This window comes from Pseudopipra pipra, chromosome 3 (genome assembly GCF_036250125.1).
Source record: "Pseudopipra pipra isolate bDixPip1 chromosome 3, bDixPip1.hap1, whole genome shotgun sequence".
In the NCBI taxonomy this organism is placed as follows: Eukaryota; Metazoa; Chordata; class Aves; order Passeriformes; family Pipridae; genus Pseudopipra; species Pseudopipra pipra.
Genome location: NC_087551.1, coordinates 69321261 through 69341692, shown reverse-complemented (window position 1 = coordinate 69341692; position 20432 = coordinate 69321261). Strand labels below are relative to the sequence as shown.

General features: G+C 41.8%; 1 protein-coding gene across 4 annotated transcripts in view; it reads right to left on the bottom strand.

Annotated features, from left to right (window-relative positions):
• Positions 1-2062: 2062 nt before the first annotated feature.
• FYN (FYN proto-oncogene, Src family tyrosine kinase) overlaps positions 2063-20432 on the bottom strand; it is a 143945-nt gene continuing 125575 nt past the window's right edge. For all 4 annotated transcript variants that reach the window (XM_064649742.1, XM_064649741.1, XM_064649739.1 and 1 more), the window contains 2 exons: positions 14208-14339; positions 2063-4983 (listed from right to left, as the gene is read on the bottom strand). In XM_064649742.1, the coding sequence (XP_064505812.1) occupies positions 4775-4983; positions 14208-14339 (341 nt within the window). In that variant the 3' untranslated portion in view covers positions 2063-4774. The remainder of the gene's footprint in view (positions 4984-14207; positions 14340-20432) is intronic.

Genomic DNA, 20432 nt, shown 5'->3' with positions numbered 1-20432 from the left:
CACAGGCGCTATGAGCACAGCTGGTGCTGTGAACACAGCTGGTGCTGCAACCTTTGGCTCTCTCTCTCCATGACACGAAGCAGTGCCTATCAGCTAATGACCTGTTTTTCCTGGGAGGGCAGTTCTTTCAGCCCTCCTGCATATGCACGCCGCAGGCTCCAAACTGCAGCCGCGCCCTTGGGAGAAATGTTTTCTCTCCCTGACTGAAATCAGCTGCAGGTTGCTCTTTGCAGTAGCCAGAGACACAGAGCATCACTGGGACGTGGCAGCAGCACTTGCTGCTACCAGCTCTCTCCTGAAAATATGGATTGTAACTGATCATGTAGTGGGAACCATCAGAAAAAAAAAAAAGAAAGAAAAATAGAAGGAAAAAAAAAGAGGAGCTCTTTTGTTGTTAACACCATTATGTCCTCTAATCTACTCATGTCCTGGTCTTACATTTTTGTTAAGCATTCAGCTGCAGGGGAGGAATACAAGGAGATGGAGATGGATTGATGTTTGTGTAATGTTTTTGTGTGTGAATTTCCTTTTGAGATACAGATAAATGCACACACACACACACACACACACACACAAAAGAAGAGTGTCTGTATTAAACGTCAATAGAAATATCTCACAGACTTAAGTGAACCCAGCATTTCCTCCCTAACATTCAAAATGAACTTCAGCAACCTGGTTTTAGCTGTAAGAAGTTCTCCTGAGAAATTTAGAAGCACTGAGAGGGAGGAATTAGCACCCTACTCCAGTAGCAATCCTGGCAAGGGGCCTCTTTTCCTTTTCTGTTAAAAGGACACAGGTTCTGGCTTGGTCTGTGCAGGAAAATTTGAAACTAAAGTGCCCTCTTCTTCAGTTAAGATGGCAGAGAATGCTGCTCCAGTCGACAGGAGTCCCTCAGTGATAAAATATCCGTGTATATGAGTCACAGGAAATAATAATCACTGTTTTCCAAGACTGCAGAACACAATGAGATTTCTGAGCTACAAACAGACTTCAATTATTCTTGAAAGACAGACAGACCCTCAAACTGACAAGACTGGAGAAAATAAATATCCTTTTGTCTGCACTGCTGGTGGTAATTTCCCATTAGACAGGAAAAGACTTCTTTGATGAATGAATATTGTCTACACTTTAGAAGAGAAGCTACTGTATAGCTCCTAATAGCTCTTGCATACTTGGGCTCAGCCTTGTGTGAGGCCCTTAAACCCCTTGGGTGCAATATGGTTGCATTCATTAGTGTACTGCATTTTTATTGCAGAGCTTGAGAAAAGGATGGTGCATATTAAAATAAATCTGAGCAACTTTCAACTCACCTTGAAGTTATGTGGCAAGGTCAAGTACATTTACAGTCTGCCTTCTTGGTCTGCAGGTAGTCCCTTCCAGTCTAGAGGCTTCAGGAGAAACACTCACACTGGAGACAGATTTTCCGTTTGTGATTATTCTTGTAATTTTAGCAGTTAATCACTTTTCTGTTTTGTATTTACTTTGTTTTTTCTACAATGGTAATTAAATCAAAACCAGAGTGTCACACAGAACTAAGTCGAGCACTGTTTACATAAGCCAAAGAATATCATGTTAGTGCCTTTGACAAACGTTGGTCTTTTTTGAAGACCACCAAGTCTCACATCATTTCCTTCCCACAGAAATATAATAATAATTGTACTAGCTGTCCCTTTGGCAGCAGTGTTGCATTTCTGCCTGCCATTTTTCTTGGGAATGGTGTTGAATTAAACTTGGCCTAGAGATGCCTCTGTCACCCCACAGAGTCCTTTCAGCTGCTGGGACGTCTTCTGAAAGACCTCTTCTGGAACTTCACTGTGGAACTTCACTTCTGGAACTCCACTGCACTGTGGATCGGTTGGGAGTCAGGTGGGCAGTGGGGGGAAGCATTTGGCCACTTGTTTTTATCTGGAGTTTATTAGCCTTACATTAAAAAATTACTGGAGGGAACAGGAAATTCTTAATCTCATAAATTCTACTTTACAGTCACCACACAGCTATTTGTGGTGTATACACAGTGTTAAGAAATGGCTTCTATTAATTTATAGCAAAAATGCTAACAACCTTGTTTAAATTTTTTGCTAATGTTTTTATTTGAGAGATTAAAAAACCCAAACAACAAAACTCCCAACATTAATAAAAAGAAGCAGAAGAGCTACCGATGAGAAATGGTCTGGATTTGCCACTCAACAGTGGCACCAGTCTGCACACAAGCCAGCTGCAGGCAGAGATCCGGCAGAGACCAACAAGGTACTCATAGACCGAATGCAATACAAGGAACAGCAAACCCAAAGAATCAGAAATAAAGGCCATAAAACCCCAACAATGCCCCATCTGAGTCTTACTTCCAATGAGAAACATAGGCAAACTAATGTTCTAGGCTCATCCCGCATTACAGATGGAAACTGCACTCAAATTTGTGTCATAGCAAAGGCTGCTAAGGAACTTGGCAGAATGGCCATGCTTTGCCACCGAGCACTGGGCTGAGTAGGTGACATTTTGGCTTCACCAGGCCCGCTGAGTTACTATGGAGTCCTCAGTTCCGTGGAGGATGTGTTAAGGCAGGGGGGTAGCTGTGGGAAAAAAAAAGAGGACCACGACTTGCTTTGTAAGTACTACGAGGAAGCTAAAAGTCCAACAAGAATCATGGCCTCTTCAGTACTCCACAGCTACAGGTACAGCAACATTGAATATATCATGTACATAACATTGCTCATAGACTCTACATGTAAAACGTTAACCAATTTATCATGGAAATCTGGTAACAAGCAACATTGCCATATAAATTCACACTTCGAGAAAGGCTAAGTGTGGAAGCCTCCTTTGCAAGAGGATTTTCAGTCAAAGTTTTGTATAGAAAATATTAAAACAATGACAATTTGTTCTCTGAATCTCAATTCATTATTGGGTTAGTTTTCACTAAAGGTTCTCTTTAGAAAATGTGTGAATCTTCAAAATATAAATTCACAGTCTAAGTATTAAATAATTAAAAACAAGTTTCAACTGTTGGGAGGTCTTACTCGGCCGCAATCTTTTAAAGCAATAACAGCAATACAAGGCATAGAAAATCTTTTCCTGCAACACTTGTAAATGTAAAAGTAGTCACGTTAAATGCAACAGAACTAATAAAGAACAAACTGTTTGTAGAACAGAAAAATGAGAGACTAGCTATGCATTCAGCCGTCTTCCTTACAGTTGAACTCCAGTTGTTTAAAAACATATTGACTTAGTAATTTGGAAAATGATGTCCCATAGGTAACTGGTCTGCATACTCCTATGAAATATGATGCCTCAAATGGCATGACACCCCTTCTTGAAAAGTTTTTAATCTCATCTCCACCATTATCTCCACAGTTTAAACAAAAAAACAACTATCCAAATGTAAAATGCTCCTTTTTTTTAATTACTAAATTAAGAAAGTTAAACAGTTTTAAAATGTAAACTTGCAAATAAACCATAACAAAATGTAATTAAGACTTTAAAATTTGCAACTCAGTATTAAAAACTCAATAGAAATAGAAATGAATTTTTTTTTTGTTTTTTGGTTAAACGTAAGTATTTCAAGGCTGGTACAGACAACTGAAAAGGTAATACTTTGTTCTGTGCATCCCCCATGAAATGTAAAGAAGTGCATAGTAATTCCACTGGAGAACTTGCAGACACAGAGAAAGTAATTTCATTAGCAGTACAGGACATTTAACACACTTATTTTACAATGGAAAAATGTTACACATAAAACAGAAAAATCCTAGTTGCATGACCAACAATTTAGCAGGGGGACATGGCTAAAATGCTATGATTTTAAGACCATCTGAATGCGGTTACACTGCTTAATAAATCTTTTTGAACCATTTCAGTATACATGTTTTGATACAATAAGTCCTTGCAGTTTCAATTTCCAGTTCAAACGGTGATGGTGTAGTTTTCTTGCTTTAAATATGTTCGTTTTAATTTCAAGAACAAATCATCACACACTTGTCAAACATTGGAAACATTACTGTAAATACAGCACATGATTCCTGAAAGAGCAAAGTTACAACCATCTACAGGTACATAATCATAAACAAAAAGTGCAATCCAATTTAAAAAAATCATGCTTGGCAAAAGCCAAAAATTAGATCACTGGCTTTCAGAATCCCACCAGTGTTTTCATGTCTGCAGTAAAATTATCGCTTTCTGGGTACTGCTGCAGCAGGATTCATTCAATCCAAATGAGTTTCCTTTGCAATAGCACCCGTATACTGTATGTACAGGTATGTATATATATTATATATATTTTATATATAAAAAAGCAAAAAACCAAACACCTGTCCTGATTTTTTATTTGTTAAAACATGAAAAAAAATGTTTTAGACAAAGAGGCCACTTCTGGAAAATAATACTTTTAGTTGAATCAGGAGAAGACTAGTTAAAATCACATAGGTTTTGCATTTTAAAAAAAGGAAAGCACTAGGATCAGTTATTGGCACTGAGTTACTATTTACAATGAACAGAGGTTTTGCAGTTTACATAACATCAATACAATGCAGTTTTGGAGTCTTTGATTCAGAAAAAAACAAGTGTTTTTCTCCTTTTCATCCAGGACATTCAGATTATTAGGACAAGTGGTCATAGGCAAGGGCTGCGGAAGTTCTCAACTTCAGCCCCTCCTGTGCACTGAGGTGCTGGAAGATGTTGCACTCTGGAGAAGCTGATCACAGAGTTGGAAGATAAAGGGCAGGTGGGACAGGGCTGAGAAACACCTGGTAATTCATGACAGTGTCTGAAAACCAGAGATTTACAGGTTGTCACCCGGCTGGTACTGGGGTTCTGTTGCAGTGAAGTAGTCTTCAAGAAAACCCTGTAAATATTCAAAAGTTGGACGCTCCTCTGGGTCTTTTTTCCAGCAGTGAATCATAAGCTCGTGCAAGGAGATGGGACAGTCCTGAGGACATGGCATCCGATAACCTCGTTCTACTTGCTCCAAGACTTCACGGTTATTCATGCCTGTAAAGGACATACAAATCCACAGTTAAATTACAGGAAAATGAACTCAAGTATAATTATATCTATATGAGGTTTCCTCAATCATACTTATTTCTTTAGGTTAAGACAAATGAAACAAAACCACCCCAATGTCCTGTTTCAGCTCTTCATCTACTTCAAGGTAACCTGGATTATTTTGTTTCTCAGTAGAGGGTTCTAGGATCCAGTGATGAGCAAAATGCTGCTCCCATGTTTACCCTCTTGGCTTACTCACAATGGGCAGGATTTGGTGCTTTCCCTCTCCAACAGCAGTAGCTGTGAAATATATTATGTAAAATGCTTAAGGAAAATAAATCCATTGTAATAAGTAGAAAATTCAAAATTATCGAAATTAGGATGAATTTTTGAAACCCTCACACTGAGTGTGGGCCTTTCTGGAAGCATTCTGTAAGGTCATGCTTCAGGAACTTCAACACAAACTCTGCCACTCTGGGCTGCCAGAGATGTCCAGCAACATTGCCCTCAATGTCAGTTCAGAAGCTTATTGCTGCTGATTTGCCCTCTCTCCATGTGAGCTGGTTAATATTGTTTCTATCACATTCCACTGTTCCATCCCAACCCAGAAGAGAGCAAAGTTGCTCAGAAGACAAGTCACATACCAAGCAAAATAGCTCCACTGCAGAACCACAGTTCTCTCTCTCAAAAAGGTAAAAAGTTACATTACTGTCACAGAATCACAGAAATATTTCGGTTGGAAAAGACTCTTAAGATCATCAAGTCCAGTTGTTAACCTAACACTGCCAAATCCACCACTAAACCACACCCCTAAGTGCCACATCTACAGTCTTTTAAATATGTCCAGGGATGGTGGCTCATCTTGCTTGTCTCTAAGAGGCAGGCCAGGCCCTTTGCTATCTTGTCTTTTCTATACAATCCCTTCAACCCTTGATTCCTGTGCTGAGGTGCTTTTCACCAAACATTAATTGCAGTCAACTCAGCTTTAGTTTACATATCTTTTCTAGTAATTCCTTTGGCTTTTTAACAGTACCAAAGGTAAGATTGGCACTGTATGCAGAGGTGTTTCAGAGAAGCATGCATGCTGACTGCAAGCTTTGTGGCTTGACAGTTGGCAAGCCTTGCCCCAGTCCTCTGCAGAAAAATATTGGTAGGCTTCACTCCCCTGACTTAGTGGGTCCTACCAGGCAGTTCTGCAGGAGAACCAGCAGGGATACTTAAGTTTCTCCAAGACCAAATCTAGAAACCAGAACCTTGATGTTGCACTTTCTGTTAGCTTATCCTCTCCCTGGCTTCCATGACACCATCCTTCCTTGCGAATCCTCCACTTTCTTCTTTCAGGTTGTCCTCTTGAAGAATTTCCTTGTCCCACCTTCAAGGGCCAGGGAATTCTCTCTACCCTGTATTTTTTGTAAACTTATTTGTTAGGAATAATTCAAGCACCCTCTTCGATGCAGATTCATTTGTCTACTCTACACTTTGACTAGTGGCAATGTGTGGTTTTGGCTGGGATAGAGTTAATTTTCTTCCTAGCAGCTGGTACAGTGCTGTGTTTTGGATTTAGTATGAGAATAATGTTGATAACACACAGAGGTTTTAGTTGTTGATAAGTGGTGTTTATCCTAAGTCAAAGACTTTTCAGTTTCTCATGTTCTGCCAGTGAGGAGGTGCACAAGAAGCTGAGAGAAACTGTATTGTGCATCCCTTGTTTTCCTTGGCTTTCATGCCTCTCTTTTTCACTTTCATTAAAATTATTAATGTATTATACTTTATTTCAATTATTAACTGTTTTTATCTCAAACTCTTGTATGGATATCAGCATGAGGATATTACCCTTTCAAGGTAGAAGAAAAGGTTTTACCTTTATTCCAGTTCTCCACCCCATCCAGCCTTGGTGGGAGCAGGGAGAGTGAGCGTCTGCATGGCACTTAAATTGCCAGCTGGGGTTAAACCATGGCAGGGAATAATATCCTTACACTACATAGCATTTAGGCTGGTAACTTGGCTGTATCCTTGGATTTGGTCTTTAGCAGTGATAATTGCAAAAAGAAAGATTAGATTACTAATTTACAGTGTTTCCTAACCTGTAGACCAACACTTTAGCACTGGTTTCTTGTATTTCATTTATCACCTGCATCCATCCACTGTATTTTTGGTGTTAGATGTTTATAAGTAGGAGCAAACAGTTTGTATGGCATCTAAAGTAGACGGTGGTTAGGACTTCAAAATGATGAATATAGAGCGATAACTGTTCTCTGCAGACATCAGATCCTGCATAGAGTTAAGGCTCTTTTCTATTATTGTCTCCAAACTGATGTTGTTAGGTCACAGAGGCTCATAACAAACCAGAAAAGCTTGCCACACACTGAGCAAATGTTTGGGTGTTTTTCACTATCCCACAAAAACATTTTCAAAGGTATTTTACTTTTTCATTAAATTACAAGACAACACTAGTGGTCTGTTAGTCATCACCAACTCAAGGCAGCATCAACCCAAACTCTCTGGCCTTGCTGGTTTCAAGATGCTGTGAGAAAAAACATGGGCATTTTGTTCACATTGTGTTCTCAATATTAGTTTTATAAATTTGCGTTTTGAACAAAAATCTGCATCCTTTTTTCATATCCTTGTCTTTGAATCAGCTGAATTGCCTCATATTTTGGGGTAAGAACTTCTGCTGTGTTTTGCTTCCCTTACATATAACGGCTATGAAAATAACTGTTACTAGTACCTCATCTATTGTATATACCTAAAAATACTAGCAAACTGCATTCTTTGTTTTTATTTTGGCAATATGCCTTTAAATACAACATGGATGGAAGCAACAGCAGCAGAAAAGCTTCTTCCCAACTGATTTGTTGTTCTAAGATATCAAATGTTTGGTGTTTTTACCCAGTGCTTTACTCAGTGCTGCAAAGCACACTCTGAAACCTGATAAGGAACTGTGTGCTGGAAGAAAAACCCTGAGGAAACAGAGGGGGGAGGAAAAACATAAACAGCCCTTCACTTCCCTTTGTTTAACAAAAAGATAGAAAAAAGAACATGAAAGAAACATTGCTGTCTGAAATCATAGTAATTTTTTTCATCCCTGGAAAGTGAGTCAAGCCAGGTTTTCTTATCATGGTTTAATCCAGGAAAATGCCCTTCTTTTCCTTTCTCTTTTCCCTTCCCTCACAGTAAAACCCAGATATGAAACTAAACCAAGTAATCCTCATGTTCCTTACTGGAATTCATATATCCAGCAAGGGCTGAAGCACCTAGGATTTGCCAAAGAAATTCTGTTGTTTCTGACATGTGCTGCTAATTTAAAAAAGAAGTTTCAAAGACTTTTTTCCCCCTAAATCTGTTGAATTATTAGTCGGACTTATAACAGTGCTTCAGGTACACATTTTACCTCTTAAAAGGCCTAATGATGTTTACAAACTTATTCTATAGATTCACTTATCTTATCAAGCAAGTTTTAGTGTTTCTTTTTTGATAGCAGGAGCCTGTCGTATCTGCACTTCTAACACCTCACAGAGAATATCTGAGCATTTGTACAACTCCTCTCTCCTAATGAATACCCAAAAGTTTCAACTCTTAGTAAATAATAAATGACATTCTGCTTGCAGTATGCTTCTAGACCCCTTCAAACCTGGGTTGGGGCAATCCCTGGTACCAATACAGGCTGGAGGGTGAATAGACTGAGAGCAGCCCTGCTGAGAAGGACTTGGGGGTGCTGGTGGATGAGAGGCTGGACATGAACCAGTAATGTGCACTTGCAGCCCAGAAAGCCAACTGTGTCTTGGGCTGCATCAAAAGCACCATGGCCAGCAGGTCGAGGGAGGTGATTCTGCCCCTCTACTCTGCTCTGGTGAGACCCCATATGGAGTACTGCATCCAGCTCTGGGGTTCTCAGCACAGGAAGGAAGGACATCAGCCTGTTGAAGGAAGCCCAGAGAAGGTCCACAAAGATGATTAGAGGGATCAATCACCTCTCCTATGAGAAACGGGTGAGAAAATCAGGATTGTTCTGCCTAGAGAAGAGAAGGATCTAGGGAGACCTTATTGTGGCCTTTCAGTGCTTGAAGGGGGCCTATAAGAATGATGGGAACAACATTTTTAGCAGAGTCTCTTGCAATAGGACAAGGGGTAATGGTTTTAAAATGAAGGGGAGTTGATTTAGATTATATATAAGAAAAAAGTTTTTTTACAATGAGGGTGGTGAAAAAACTGGATCAAGTTGCCTGGAGAGGTCATGGATGCCCCCAACCCTATGAACGTTCAAGGCCAGGTTGGATGGGGCTCTGAGTAACCTGGTCTAGCTGAAGATGTCCCTGCTTATTGCAGGTGGATTGGACTAGTTAACTTTTGCTATTCTATGAAGTCTACAAATCTATGAAAAAACAGTTTATGCTCATGATGTTTCTAGAATTACAGTTTGTTCCAAGAAGAAAACATCCTGTTTCCAAAAAATGGCTTTTCCATTAGCCTTTTAATTCTCTGAGAAGACCAAAAATCAAATAACCTCCCACCACTCAGCTTTATTAGTGGAGCCTCCAATAATCTTAGGATGCCACAGGATATGGCCACTTTAATGCACAATACAACAAAAATCTACTGCTTGTGTGGACTGGGGACAGAAACTCAAGAGTGCTTGGCTTTTCATAGAAACGTTGTAGTAACTTTAAGTTACAGGCTCTAAGAGTTACTTTAAGAGTTACTGTGACACAAAAGAGGATGTGAAGTTTCCATTTGTGGCTAAAGAAAACACTGGAAATTGCTTTGGAGTGCTCTGAGCAGCTTGATTAGATGGAGCACAACAGACGTGCAAATAGCACAGATCTGGGCAATGCTGCTCTTCCAGAAGACCAGAAACATTACTGTAACAAGGCAGAGTCCCTACATACAAAGTAAATGAGCTATATAGACTACTTTTGGCCATGTGAAGCCCAGCGAGGAGAGTGATGGTTTTAAACCACTTTATTCTTGCTTTCTTCTGCTAGGCTGAGAATGACATTCTTTCTAGACCCAGTACATGCTTTCAGACCAATGATCAAACTAATACAGTGCACTGAAGGGAACAGGAAAGCTGCTCCTAAGGGAAGACAACCTTTGAAGCATGATGCTGTTCTTACTGATAACAATGTGAACCTAGTTATTTCTGCAGAAAAGTAGTAACAAGCTTTAAAAATCTAGAAGTCATATCACTTCATTTAGAAATTAAGGCCTGAAAACACCCAACATTTCCTCATCCTCAAAGCACCCACAAAGCTAGACTGTCAATATCTGTTCTTTGTTTTGGTTTTGATTTTTAAAATAAGTAATCATATGCTTGGTGTAATAGATGGTACAGCATTTGTGACTGGAGCTTTCCTGCTTACAAAGAAACACACCTGATCTTATCTATGCTGTGTGCTGAGAACACATCTTTCTCAACTCCTCATCTACCATCCATGGTGATGCTACACACACACATATGTTGGCTTGCTGATACATACTTGGTCTCAGGCTTGGGCACCATGTGCTCTCTGGCACTTGTGGCTCAGCTTCCCCCAGAGATGTGGAGGCTGAACACAGCTCCCCAGAGACTGCAGGGCTGCTTGGAGCCCAGGCTCAAAGACCTGCTTGGCCAGAGGCAGCAATGTGGATAGCACCATGGTGGCTGTCACAATAGACATAAAATGTAAATGCTCTTGATGTGACAAGTGCAGCAGAAAGAAGGGGCAAGGTCAGAGGTGCTTGTTCAGTGCAACTGAGATTTTTGGCTATCCAAAAGGCAGCATGTTAAAACCCCACAAATCCTCTGACTGCTGCTAGAGAAATTCAGCCTCCTACTCTTAAACTCCATTAAAACAAAAAACAAACTAAAATCCAAAGGGCATTTGTCAAAGGGAAAGAAACAGACACTGAAAAAGTTCAACAAGCCGACTACTTTATTAAACTTGTCTCCTCCTCTGCCCATATCTATTTTTTATTTCCTCACTGTAATAATGGAAATATTAATCCCAGCAATGAAAATATGAATGCCTAGAAAGACCATGAAAGTTGCTCATTTCAATCTGCTGCCTTGTGAAAAGAATAAGAAAGCATAAACCCCCCCACGTAAATTAGTTATCATAGTGGTCCATTATAACCACTGACAGTAAAACAGGCTTAGTTGAAACATGAACGTGAGGACACCTATCAGAAAGTTGGTCTTGCTTGTGGGAGCTATGGGGCTTGGGGCAAGGCTTGATTATGAACTCCAGCTTGATTTTCATCTCTATTAGCAAAATCTTTACTGCTCATATATCTCACCACTGCTCCAGCCTCTCTTCCAAAATGGGGCATCAGGACAGGAACTGCTTGGAAATCTTGGGGACAAAGCATGTTAAGTTTTGTTCTACCCATTCTGTTTCCCTCCTATAAACTGCCTGCTTTCTCCTTCTGTCCTCCTCATTATACTTCTCCATCCTTCTACACAAGTTTAAAACAATGCCTGATTCCAGGCACTGGAAGGCATAAGGTACAGTGACCTGGGGGCATGGGTACCACACCAGAACTAGGGTGTGTGCTATAAATAACCTCTCCAGGCATTAAGAGCTTGTCAAGCAAGAGAGCAATCCCTTTGTCTGAGGGCCTCTCCCTGCTCCTCCCCCAGCCTGCTACAAGTTGTAAGCAGGAACATCAGGACAACATGCCCACATCTGTTTCAGAAACTGGATATTACAGCAGAGTGACAGTTCATGATCCTCTTTGTTTCAAGACTGATGCTTTTCAGAGCTCGTAAATCCACACGCCTCGGGTGCCAAAGTGGCTGGCAGTGCCAACAGACTGCATTCTGTCACCTGTAAGTTGTCTACTTGGGTGAAGATGCCTGAGTCTTGCTTCTCAGGGCAATTGAAATCTCATCTTTTTCTCCTTGTGCAAGCCATGCCACAATGGCAGAAGAAGTCTTGCGGGTGCATCTGAACCCTACTCCACGCCTCAGACAGGGACATGTATTCATGAAACTTTGTCCTTCCATGAGGTCCTTCCTCTTCCCAGCATGAAGCAGAAGATGGATGGTCCTTTCTATGTCAGGGGAAGATAGTCTTTTCTACAGACCTCAGGAGGCCTTTGTCACTTTGGGAAGTCTGAGCCCTCTTTTCAGCCCACATGCAAAACCAGAACCTTCTGAGAAGGCTTCAGTTCCCCTCCACTGTTGCCTCAATCCATAAAAGCTTTCCCAGTTAGGGTCTGGGGACTGAGACTGGACTGAAATCTGTAAAGACTTTGGAAATTCAAATGTAAAATAGAGGCTGCCCTTAGGTAAAACTGGAGGGGAGTGATGGTGGCCATGGGAATGGTTAAGGCCTCCCGGATGAGCAATCTGGGAGTCCCAGCAACGAGGAACGGCCCTGGCATAGTGCACAGGCAGTGTGTAACCAAGGCAGTACATGACTGTCCAGAAAATTGCTGACTTTGTGATATGTAACACACAAAAAATTGCTTCCAGCTACTTCATGTCTTCACAGTGCAGGTGGGGGAGAGTGAGCTGGAAGGACTTTTGGTGTGTGAGGGCTTTATGCAGTGACGGATGAAGGGGGAGGACTGTGCTGAAAGAGGAGAGATGCCGCTGGTTGTCTTTGATGTGCTCAAACTGCCACATAATAAAACTGTCCAGAATTTCAGGACACAGCCCATGCCTGAGATTACTGTCATGACTCCCACAAGAAGTTATGTATTGCAAGCACTTAAATGCAGATCCAGTGGACTTTTTTCATTTAGGGAGGGAAAGAAACATTTGTGAAGTGCAGACATCCAAAGCCGACACTTTGTTCAGCTACAAACTTGTGAGTAAACATGGGGCTTAAATTGTCATTTTCATGTGAAATGGTATTTTCCCTGCATGTGTGCGTGTCTGTTTGTGCTCATGCACGTGATAAGGCAGATGGTTAAGTCACTAAGCATCTTTGCCCCACCAATATGGAGCTCAGGGGAAAAAAATCACCTTAACTCTACAGAGGGACTCATCCTTCCTACAGAAACTGTTTTCTTTTACCTCATTCTGTGGTCTCAGTCACAGCTTTGCTAAGCTGCTCACTGTTAATCAAGCCAGAATTCACTTCGGATCATGAGATGCCTTTCAGTCCCCATATTCTCTACCCAAATATCAGCTACTGGCTGTTCGGTGCTAGCAAAGTTGACATTCCTAGTGAAAGTCTGGGACATGAGTTTTGCAGAGTTCAGGCTTCTGAAGTGGCATGAGATACCACAGGAAACAGAACTCCACCTTGATGCTTCTCCTGCTCAATCTGATATATGGAACTGACTGCTTAATCACAGCACAGGCTGGAACATTGAAACTGCTGTAGGGCACTTTCCATTAATTCACCTGCAGTGCACATGGCCATACAGTTGAGTATTTAGAGAATTTTTTTTTTTTTTTATAAAAAGAATAAAAATGCAGCTATATACATCTTCAGATGCAGGGCATCCCCTGTTGTTAGTATCTGCGCAGATGAGAAAATGAAGGGATTGAATTCTTTTCTATGTAATGGACGGCTTTCACCTCATCCCTCTCCTTTTCACTTGAATGCCTACAATCTTCAGGGGGGCAACAGAATCAAAAGCTCTTTCTGCATAGGCAGATCCAATCACCCCCTCCTACAAATCTTAATCCATCGGATACTTGGCAGGGTTTCAACAAAGAGCCATGAGGCCTCCGGTTCCCCCATGCAGAGAATTTGGCCCCGCTGTGACCCTGCTATGAGCTCTGGCCTGCACACTGCAGAATTATTTTCTTTCCTTTCTGTCCCTCTCAAAAGCAAGGATTGAAATTTAAGAGTTTATAAAAAAGAGATTTGGTAATATCAGACGTTTAGACCTTGTCATCAAACCTTGCAGAGAGCCAGACTGACAGAAGAAATGGAGTAAGGTCTCTCTGGGACTTTAACTGTTGATATCTTAAAGCGAATGCAATGTTATGGAGAGCTATTTGCTCCAGAATATAGTAATTTTATGTTGCTTTCATTAATTGTCTAGAAATTATATTAATTGAATTGAGAACAACTACAAAATTAGAAATGAATATGTTGAATTGTCCCCTTGTCATTTTTATAATGACCACTGCACAGTAGTTTTCAGTTAGAGCTGTTTCCAAGCATACACAGAACTTATGCATTATAACCATCCTCATTTGAGCTCAGTGAATATAAACAAATGTTCCAGTTTAAGCATATGGCTCATTCCCATTCCTTTTCCCAAGTGAAGTAAGACTGTTTTCTTACCTGGGTATGGCACTCTCCCTTTTGTTACCAGCTCTGTCAGTAGGATCCCAAAAGACCACACATCCGACTTTATTGTGAATCTTCCATACAGTGCCGCTTCTGGCGCAGTCCATTTAATGGGGAATTTTGCACCTAACGAAAGAATACATGAATCTTAACCAGAACAGAGACAGAATCAAAGTACCAGTTTACAGGTGACTGTTGTGTTCTGCAACACGTGCAGGTAGAAAGAGTTGCAGGCAAGTGTTAACAAAAAGCTCCATGGAGTACGGTCAGAGAGGACAGGCAGGTGGAATGTGTAGGGCACAAGGAAAGACTAAGCAGGGAAGGGGTGGGTTTGTCCCACATCCCAAGAGAAGGCTAAGAAGACATTTTAATTCCAGTTTGAAATTTTATAAAATGAAAAAAAAAACCCAAGCAGTTTTAAAGACAATTAAGCTCAATATAATAGAAATTCTTTTTCCCAAAATGTTTTAAATTAACATTTCCCTGAGATACTTGCAAGTCAAACACAGTTAGCATGTATAAGCAGAAATGAGATATATTTGGAAATGTACCTCCTAGTTTAGCTGCTCAAGCTGAGCAAAATGCAAACAGACAAACATGGTGAAAACATAAATTAAAACCAAACCTAATATTTCATTAGAAACATGCAAGGAATTAAAAATAATACTGCCATTCGAGTTGCTTGGAGTGCATGATGTTGAGGCACAAATTTGGCCTATGATTTATAACTTGACAATGTACTTTAAGTTCCTGGCACTGAAAAGCCTGTAGTGCCTTAAATACGTGCAGTTCTAATGTGTTCATCCATCATCAGAGTTTGCAGAAGCCAGTTGTGGCAAGGATGGTAAGATAACAAGTCTTTAAACACTGATTTATTTGCTTTTCCAGTAATTTGCTGTTTTCTTAGGGAAAATATTTTCAGTATGACTTTAAAGAAAAGTCTTGTGGTAATAATTAACTCATAGTATGTACGAAAAAATATGCAGACATTTCCCCAGTGCCTTGTATTAACATACAGGCAAAAGAGTTGCATTGCTTATTGCTGATCCCTAGTGACAAACACTCTTCAATTTGGAAACAGACTGACTTTGACTTCACACCACCCTCTCATAAAAGCTCCCGTAGCTTTCAGGAGGAGTGTGGAAAGTGTAATAACGTGGACAAATCACTCTCAGGGAGTGAACTTATGGCACTGTTTAGAGTTCCCTGCTGGTGCTGTTCTGCCATCACACCCAGTGCTCAATGTCCCATACCTTCAGCTATACAGCCCAATCTGTTGTGACTCAGAATGCAAAGTAAACATGGTAATTCTCATCTCCTTACTTAGTAAAACTCTGATGTGCTAAAATTTTTTCTGCTCTGCATATAAATGATCTTAAGAGACTATTACACAGAAACAAATACTTTTTTTTTTCTAGGCAATATTGCAATTGCTCAAGTAAGTCCTCCTAAATCAAAAGAAGCAAGACAAAGTTTCAAATCCCGAATGCCTGAAGTCAGGAACTTAAGTCTAGTTAAGCATCAGCACATCAGTGATTAGATTCACAAAGGTGCTGGAGGAGTTTTGGATGCCTATCCACTTTTTAAATTCTGCCTCTTTTATAATTTCATTGGTTGGTATGTAGGCAGGAACTAAAATTTGGGTGCTTGGCTTTGGTCTCAATCTCCCTAACTTATACTTCTTCGTGTGACCAATCTTAGTTTACCAGACTCAAAATTTGCAGAACTTCATCTTCCCTTAAAAATTGCCTTGGTTGTGACAGCAGTAGCTGTCATCACTGGAACCTCTGTCCTGGAAGTTGGCCCTGCTTCATCAGCACCAGCAGCCACCTGGGGTTGGCAACACTGCTCCAGCCACCTGGGGCTCTATACCCCATGCTGATCCCTGGAAAAACTGCAAGCTGTGTGTAGCTGGTGGTCAGGTTCCCTAGGCCTGCAGTGCATGGTTTTAGACGGGCTTATGCAGGCAGCCCTGAATGTAAGGGCCAATGTCCCTCTGCTCTCTCATACGTGCAGCTAAGATAGTACACACAACCCATGCCAGCTGAACAAAGGAGCCTGAGCTGGCCAGGAGCCTGAAGCCTTGAACATCAGCTGGTGGTGTATAAGATGGCCAAGTGTGAGGGTTTGCTTGTTCACGTTACATACATTTATTCAACAATTTTTCTTTCTTTAATCAGTTGTGTTTTTCTGAGGAACTTAGTCAAACCTGCTTTAATTCCCATGTGCTTCATACTCAGATCCAAAGGTAGCAACCACCTACAACTCATCTTTGGAGAAAAGAAATCTCTTCAGACTCTTTTGTAGCCAGTTTTCCTGGTATTTTTGCCTTCCTCATATACTGCCAGTGTGGCTCTAGGAGACAAGTATGTGGTGTGCTGAGGAACCACAGGAAGATGAGAAGCAAGGTAAGTCCCTGAGAAGAGGGGACCATTCCAGCACATCCCTTTTCCTGAGAGCTGGACCTCACTGGACTGTGATGAACACTGCTGGAGAAGACAAATGGTCTGTGCTGTGGATTTTTGAATGACAGGACAGCCTGCGTCTCCTAGAACGCTTCCATCAACGCTGCCTCCGTTCAATCTAAACATCCGCTGGTCAGATTATGTGACCAGTACATCTGTTCTAGAACAAGCAGCAGTCACAAGTATAGAGGCCATGTTGATGAGAACACAGCTGCGATGGGCAGGGCACGTCTCAAGGATGAAGGACCACCGCCTCCCTAAGATCCTGCTTTATGGTGAACTTGCCACTGGCTGCTGCAAGAGAGGAGCCCCGAAGAGAAGATACAAGGACTCCCTGAAACAACATCTCAGCCTTGGCCATATTGATCACCATAACTGGTCTACTCTGGCCTCCAATCGGGAGGCCTGGAGACACACCATCTATAACTCAGCTGTCTCCCTTGAGAACACACGCAGGATCACTCTTGAGGAGAAAAGGCAATGCAGAAAGAATCGTGTTTTGCAGAATATACCATCTAAGGAGTCTTTCTGCTGTGCCTTTTGCAATCAGACATGTCTGTCTCGTATTGGCCTCATAAGTCACCAACGTGCCTGTTAAAAATGTGGATAGAGCCTTCCCAAATCTTCGTTCGCGAAGCCTAGCCATGATGATGTCCCTGCTGTGGATGATTCTCTGACTAAAACAACTAATATCAAAAATCACGTTCTGCAGTTTTTGCAGTATTTCCTGATAGATGATAGACTTGAAGTGATAAATGGGGAGGAGAAAAAGGCAGGGTTGGTGGAGAGCTTGCTAGCAGAGCCCTGCCTCATGGTTTTCTGGCCCTGCAACACATGCTGGAAGCTAGATGGTCCAAGAGAGCCTGCAATCCAGTATGGCAGAGGCATCAGTAAGGGCAGAGCAGAGACCAGTGAGGACATGCCAAATTGGTCATCTGCACGTACAGTGCGTGCACTGCCATAACACAAAGAGATCACATGCAGCTTGTGTAAGTGGGTGTGTTGTGTTTGTCTAACAGGGTTCCCCCCAGGGTGCTGCCTGCCATCCAATGTCTTGCACTGGAGACTGAGACAGTGCACTGCTACGAAAGCACAAAAATTCCCAAATGTGTTGAGCGCTGCTTCGAAGCCTCCTGATTGCTGTTGCTATAGGAAGAGTTCAAACAGACTAGACACTGTGCATGGCTCCTGACTGACACACACAGTTTCCACACTTACTCTCTTCCCAACGCACTGATTAAAAACTCCATCCCCTCACTCTGCCCAGGCCTCAGAAGCTTATTAAACAAGATGACTTTGTGCTGCAAACAAATTACAGCATCAAATAAAATGTGTATTACTGACAAGCACGTTAATAAATCTGATAAGCCAAATTGCCCCAGCTGACAAGGCAGCCCATCTCCTACTTTGAAGGCAGATTTTACATCATTAGGGGAGAGATTTCTCTCTTTTTTTTGCTGAAACCTCTTTTATTACAAACTAGCACATCAGTAACCCCATGCATAAAACCCAACCGCACACTGCATCCATCAGGTCAGGATAGCCTGTCTTTGCCCCAAAGCAAGGTACTAATCTGCAGCTTTTATCTCAGTCCTTTTTTTTTGCAGTGTTTCAGCCTGGGGAAAGCCTTTTTTGGGTTTCTGCACTGCTTGCAACCACATGAAACCAAAGCTGCTGATACAATTTACTGTTAGGGCAGCCAGCCCTGCCTCCTGCCTCTGAGGATTTTTGTTAGGTTCAGCCCTGTTCTTGGGACCTCTGCCTGGCTCTGCTCAGGCATTCACACAGGTTATCTCCCAGGAGGATTTCCTTGGGAAAAATCAATCCATGGCCCTCCTTTAATTCTTTTCTGGCTACAAGCAGACCATGTGATGAGAAGGAGTGGAGGGGGCTGGGATGATTGAGTGACCTTGACATACAACTCTCAGCATGATTTCTTCTGAGGCAAGTGAAAATCCCTCAGAGCTTTGTTTTTCTTCAGATCTAAATCTTGATGAAGCAGAAACCTCTGAAATTAGTGCCCCAGAGCCACTGCCAGCTTGATAATGATCCTGTTTCTGGAAATGCTACAAAGCTGCTTCCTCTAGTACCTTAAAACCAAAGCCGATGCAGCACCCCAAGCTCTAAAACCCCAAAACTCAGGGAGTTCTCGGGTTAGCTACCAGAAAATTCAGTGTGGCACTGAACTGCTTCTGGGGCTGGAAAGGATAAGCTGCAAAAGGTAAAAATGAAGTGCTGAAGCAAGCATGAAACAGGAAACGAGTCAGCCCCAGTAGGCGACGATTAGTGCCGTGTGGGAGGGACTGTGCAATTACATTTTTTGTTCTGTGAGAACGAACATGAAATTACAAGCCTGGCAAAACATCAGCGATGAGAAGCAGGCTCTGCAGGCGGACCCCTTCCCAGGAAGAGGGGGACAAGGGGCGGAACTGCAGGTCTAAACATCCCCCTCTCTCTCTCTGCCTGTACGCCCCCCTTCCTCTTGTCCTTCCTCTTGACCTGGCCGCGCTCCTTCTCATAAAGCAGATGGCAGCTCTGTAAGAGCATATCAGTGACACCCTTCCCAGACCCAGGTGGCTGGCTGTTGAGAAGCAAGAGTCCTTTCTCCTGTCTGCTCCCGGGCTGGCCCAGGGAACAGCAGGTAAAGAGCAAGAACAAAGCCCTTGACAAAGCCCTGGACACTACAGCCCGCAGTACAGTCAGTCACAAACAAGATAGATCTGATTAGGTGGTGAACATGTCCCTACTAAAGGACTGGAAAGAGCCTGGAAGGAGGGGGAAAAAAATCCCTGTTTATTTCTAGGAAATCAAAACAAGAAGCATCACCTGTTTTTAAGCAGGGCAAGAAGGAGGTATTTCTAAGTGTTAAGGAGGCAAAAATCATCTGAGAGTTTACAAACACGTACTAGAGCTCCCAGAATAGCTCTGACTTGTCTGGAAGGCATCAGAAAGATTCTTATTCTTTCATATGTGCTTGGAGTGGCACTACTGCAAGTGCTGCCAGTGTATGCAGTAGAAACATGGCCTGAAAAATAACTCTGCTCTTTTTTTTTATTAAGGAAATTTTAAATTTGTATCAGCTGCTCTGCTTAGAATAGTAACAACTCTAACCCAGCAACTCTGTGGAGCGCTCGGCACTCTCCACAAAAATGCCACGTGCTTGGCTCCACATAGCTGTAAACCAGATCAGTAGAAGGGTAGCAGAACTGCATGGGAAATTCTGTGTTGAAAGTGATGGGAAGTTTTTCTTTGTCCTGTAGGATATCAGGAGTTTTAAGTCTTGTCTTAGAGGACTGACACAGCATTAACACCAGTGTAAGGAATAAGACTCAGTGCCTGACACTATGTGTGCGGGGAAGATGTTGCAACAGCATCAGTCAAAAGAAGCAAGACCCAGTGGTGCAGTCTGCAATACAGTCCATCAGTGTAGCCTTTGAAATGGGCGTCACATTAACAGGCATGTTTTTCCCCTTTGATTACTCACTTCCTCTAAAAGCAAGAGAAGCCAAATGCTCATTACAAGCCAAGAACTTTTTTTTTTTGTATTATTTAATGGCAGTGTATAGCTGCTAGTCACACACTTTAAATCATTAGTGGCATGACCATCTCTTTCCTTCCTGACAATTGCTGAGAAATGGCAGTGCAGACAACGAACTACTTTTTATTTGCCTCTCATAAATCAGGAGCAGTCAGGCCTCCTTTGTTCAAACCAAAAAGAAAATAAACCAGTCAGTAAAACATTACCACCAGGCTA